At 31.4% G+C, this 4,456-nt stretch overlaps 1 protein-coding gene across 1 annotated transcript; it reads left to right on the top strand.

Moving 5' to 3' along the window:
- The first annotated feature begins 1,242 nt into the window (after positions 1-1,242).
- LOC114190002 (Ribosomal RNA processing Brix domain protein) lies at positions 1,243-3,994 on the top strand. Its single transcript, XM_028078739.2, has 6 exons — positions 1,243-1,438; positions 1,530-1,733; positions 2,773-3,018; positions 3,126-3,368; positions 3,457-3,522; positions 3,665-3,994. The coding sequence occupies exons 1-6, from the start codon at positions 1,370-1,372 to the stop codon at positions 3,782-3,784; spliced, it is 948 nt and encodes a 315-aa protein (XP_027934540.1). The 5' UTR covers positions 1,243-1,369; the 3' UTR covers positions 3,785-3,994.
- The last annotated feature ends 462 nt before the right edge of the window (positions 3,995-4,456 follow it).

Raw genomic sequence — 4,456 nt, 5'->3', positions numbered from 1 at the left:
TAGGTTCAAAGTGATAATTGCATGCATTAAATGCAATCTTATCACTATTTATTTTCATGTTCTTATATTCTTATCTTCTTTTTTTTACTTAATTTCTTTTTTTTTTCTTATCTCTTAGATTTAACATTATCAGATTCCTTTATTTTATTTTTTAAACTTATATATCTATATATTAGTAACTTATTTTTTTATAATATATATATATATATATATATATATATATATATTATTGTAGTCATTTATTATTATTTTTATTTTATTTATTCTTAATGTTTCTTAAAAATTACTTAATTTTTTTCTCAATATATATAATACAAAACACTAACAAAAACATAGAATTTTTTAACTTTTATATTTAAAATAAAGATAAAATAAATAATATAATTTATTAAAAATATGGATGTTACATAAATGGTGTATTAAGTCCACATAAATTGGGCTTACCAGATTATCAAATCCACATGCAATAAGACTCCATAGGTAATTGGGCCTCTTAGTCAAATCTATTTAAGTAAAATTTTACAAAATATAATAATATAAATAACAGATTAAATAAGAAAAATATTTATGTATTCATTAATATGTTAACTGGAGCGTTGAAATATTTTCTGTAAAATACCCTTATTTGGTGTGGGATGACAACAATCTAAGAAAAGAAAGACAACTACATAAAGTATCAAAATGTTTTTGAAGTCTCCGCAAAATATGTTTGATTCCGTAAAAACAATTTATATCCTCCATCTGTAGCCAGTGTTTCTTCAAAGTTTATAAATGAATTCCAACAAATAAAAAATCGTATTTAGACATTTGTTGATATTTACATATATCATTATAATATTAGCGAAAAGATAAAAACAAAAAATAATAGTGCAACATGTCTTCCAATTGATGGAAGAAAAAAAAAAGAATTTACTTAAAAAACATATTATTGAATTATAAACCATAACAAAAATAAAAATACATGAATTTATTTATTTTTTATTAAATATTACTTATTTTTATATATTATACAATAAGATATATATAAAAAATAAAATGCGTGTTCTTTAATATTAATTAATATAACAATAAATTTGTACTCCTTTCAAATAGGAAATACAAATACATATATATATATATATATATATATATATATATATATATATATATATATATATGTGATAGTAAAAAGTATGTTTACCAATTTCCTAGGAATTAAAAAAATAATAGTAAAAAGTAAGAGATAAAAGACAATAGAGAAAGAAAATTGGATGAGTGAGGGTTTTGTTGAAGAGAAATAAAATTGGAAGGCAAAAACCCTCGTCTTCTTCAAAACCCTAAAACGTGAAAGTGTGGTAGACAACAACTGCATATTCTCTTTTTTCTTGCGATGTTGGAAATCAAAACCGCCAAGACCCGCAAGGGCAAGCGGGAGCTCGAGAAGCGCGCCCCCAAGCTCGTAAGTATTCATCCATTTTTTCCTCTCTTTCCCTCTCTCTCCGTTTCTTTTCCCACAAAATCTCACATTTTCCGGGAAAATATTTTTGCAGGTGGAATCGGGGAAGAAAACGCTGATCTTGCATGGAACGAAGACCAGCGGCGTGCTGAACGCCGTGCTGGCGCAGATTTATCACCTGAAAAAGCACGACGCCGTCAAGTACAGCCGGAAGAATGAGAACATAAAGCCCTTCGAGGCCGGTGGCGAGACTTCTCTCGAGTTTTTTTCTCTCAAAACCGATTGCAGCATATTTGTGGTAATTACCCTCCGTACCGTTAGGGTTAAGAATATGTAAATGACTTGGGTTTATTTATGTGGAGGATAGCCGTCATTAGTAGATATAGTGGCGTGTCTGTGTTTTTGTGTTATGGTAATACATGGTTTTATATTTTTTTTATCAGAAACAATTGTAGGCAAAAAAAAAAATGTTTGTATGTGAGGATAGTAATGGAGAGTCTGGATATGTTGCATTCGAAGTAATATGGCTTCAGGTAGTATTTGGGGGTAGGGTTTGCAAAATTTCAAATGAATTTTGAGTGGTTGTGAGTTTTTTGGCTTAAGACCACGTGTACCTCCACCCGAGGCAATTTCACTCGAACAGGATCAGACCACTGTGTGTGATGAAACTGACCTGCATATTTGACCTGTATATCCAGGATTCGATTAATTAGTCCAGTTGAAATCTTTCATTTTTAAAATATTTTGTGTGAATAAGGCAATTTAGTTTTCTAATTCTTCACATTTGTTCTGAACATGTGTTTTAATTTCTGATATGATTTGCATCTGTGAAAATATTGTTTAACAGAACAAATAAGTAAATATTATCAGTTTTTAGAATTCAGAGAAGTGTAAATAGAGGAAAAAGAGGGTGTTTGCATCAGTTTTGGGATAAGATTGTTCTCTTTGAGATCGTGTAAAGATGCAGATTTTCTTACTGCTTGTCTAGTTTATTGTCAACAAAGTGTAGAACCCCTAGGAAAGCAATGCAGCACACTGTAGTTTCTGCATAAATTTGAGATTTGATGTATAAAATACGGAGAATGCATGTATCCAACATTCAAACGCTCTATAATTCTTTCATTTTAGGTGTTTGAATTGAATTGACATTTTTCTCATCTTGCTTGGAAAAATATCCTACCAAAGTTTCTATCGTTTTAAAGATTCTTTAAATTTGATTTCCAAACAAGTTGATTTGATTTGTGTATGAGATTTTAAATTACTTAAAAGTTTATTTGTTCTCTTTAAATTCTCCATCCAAACATTAAGGTTTGTCGGTTTGTTTGTATTTTTTGCAGTATGGATCTCACTCAAAGAAGCGGCCTGATAACCTTGTTATAGGGAGAACTTATGATCATCACATCTATGATTTAGTGGAGGTTGGCGTTGAAAATTTTAAGCCCATGGAGTCTTTTAGTTATGATAAGAAGTTGGCTCCTAAGGAAGGGTCAAAACCTTTTATTGTTTTTATTGGAGAAGGATTTGAGTCTGTGGACGAGTTAAAACATTTGAAGGAAGTTTTGCTTGATCTTCTTCGTGGTGAGGTGCGTTGCCATTGTTTTTTGTGGTCTTGCAGCATCACACTTGCCTTTTGCAGCATCACACTTGCCTTTTGCTTTTATTAACCAAAATGATGTGATGGATTGTGCAGGTTGTGGAGAATCTAAATCTTGCCGGAGTAGACCGGGCATATGTATGTGCCGCCCTTTCTCCAAATCGGGTGCTTTTTACACACTGTGCATTGCGGCTGAAAAAGTCTGGCACTGTTGTGCCAAGGATGGAATTGGTAGAAGTTGGCCCTTCCATGGATTTTGTTATTCGCCGGCATCGTCCTCCTAATGAAAGTTTGAGGAAGGAATCAATGAAAACATCAAGGGAGAAGCCGAAGAAAAAGGTTGGCTACATGTCCCTGATCTATTTGCTTTATCTGTTACTATATGAAACTGGGTACCTAAATTCTGTACTTTCTGTCACTCTCACAGGAGAAGAATGTTAAAAGGGATGAATTAAAAGGAAAGATCGGAAGTATTTATATTCCAGATCAGAAGGTAATATAGACTATTTTCGTTGCATCAACTGTTATAAATTAGCTCCGTTTGGAAAATTTTTGAACGTTGCCTTGTCATGTTACTTTTCTTGTTCTGTCTGAAAGATATACATAACCAACTGCAACAATTTGTGATTGCTTAGGTTGGAGAAACTGCTTTACCTTACAAAGCAAAAGGAGTCAAGAGAGAGCGCCGAGAAGCCAAGCGGAAAAATGATAAGGATGGAGAAAATGCTCCAAAAAGGCAGAAGGAAGATTCTTAATACTTATAAATTACACCTGTTGTCCTTCTCTGGATCTGATTATAAAGTGAACAATTGTAGGTCATATTATATTAATCTGCATGTTTTTGGGTGTCATGAATATTCATGTTCCCCTGTTCGGGGGATTTTGTCATCATTTTATTCACTGTATTTTTTTCCTTCATATTTTGCCTAATTGAAATGCTGCCCTTGATTATCTAGTTTGTGAAATCATGTGTCGGAGCTTCTATTGTCTTCCTTTTCTATTTGACGAAATGTTGGATCGTATTATTTTACTGTTTGTAGCGCTTCTCCGTAAGTAATGTTTGAGTATTGTTTGCAGTGGATGAAAGTACGTTGCAGTAGATAAAATTTGTTATGAGGAAAACTAGATCTTTTATATAAAACTATGAATCTGTTTAGTTGGTGGTTAAACTCAATTTGTGGTAGTATATTTTTAGTTTCCATTATTCGTGTCAAACAATATCATATTGGCCAAAATAAATCCAATTAGAAGCTAATTTTTTTTTCCCCAAAATTTTAGTTGCATATTTTCTTCAAAAGTGATTCTAATATTATTATTTGAACATTTTTTTTTTCTTTTCAAATTCACTTTTAAATTATCATTCGCATTCCTTTTTGTTATATATCGTGCTCGTTGTTGAAACATCAAATTTTCCAACATTCAATTAT

This window comes from Vigna unguiculata, chromosome 7 (genome assembly GCF_037176805.1).
Source record: "Vigna unguiculata cultivar grain cowpea cultivar isolate G323 ecotype 2 chromosome 7, ASM3717680v1, whole genome shotgun sequence".
Classification (NCBI taxonomy): domain Eukaryota; kingdom Viridiplantae; phylum Streptophyta; class Magnoliopsida; order Fabales; family Fabaceae; genus Vigna; species Vigna unguiculata.
The sequence above is the reverse complement of the archived record's forward strand: the minus strand, read 5'-3'. Positions and strand labels throughout refer to the sequence as shown.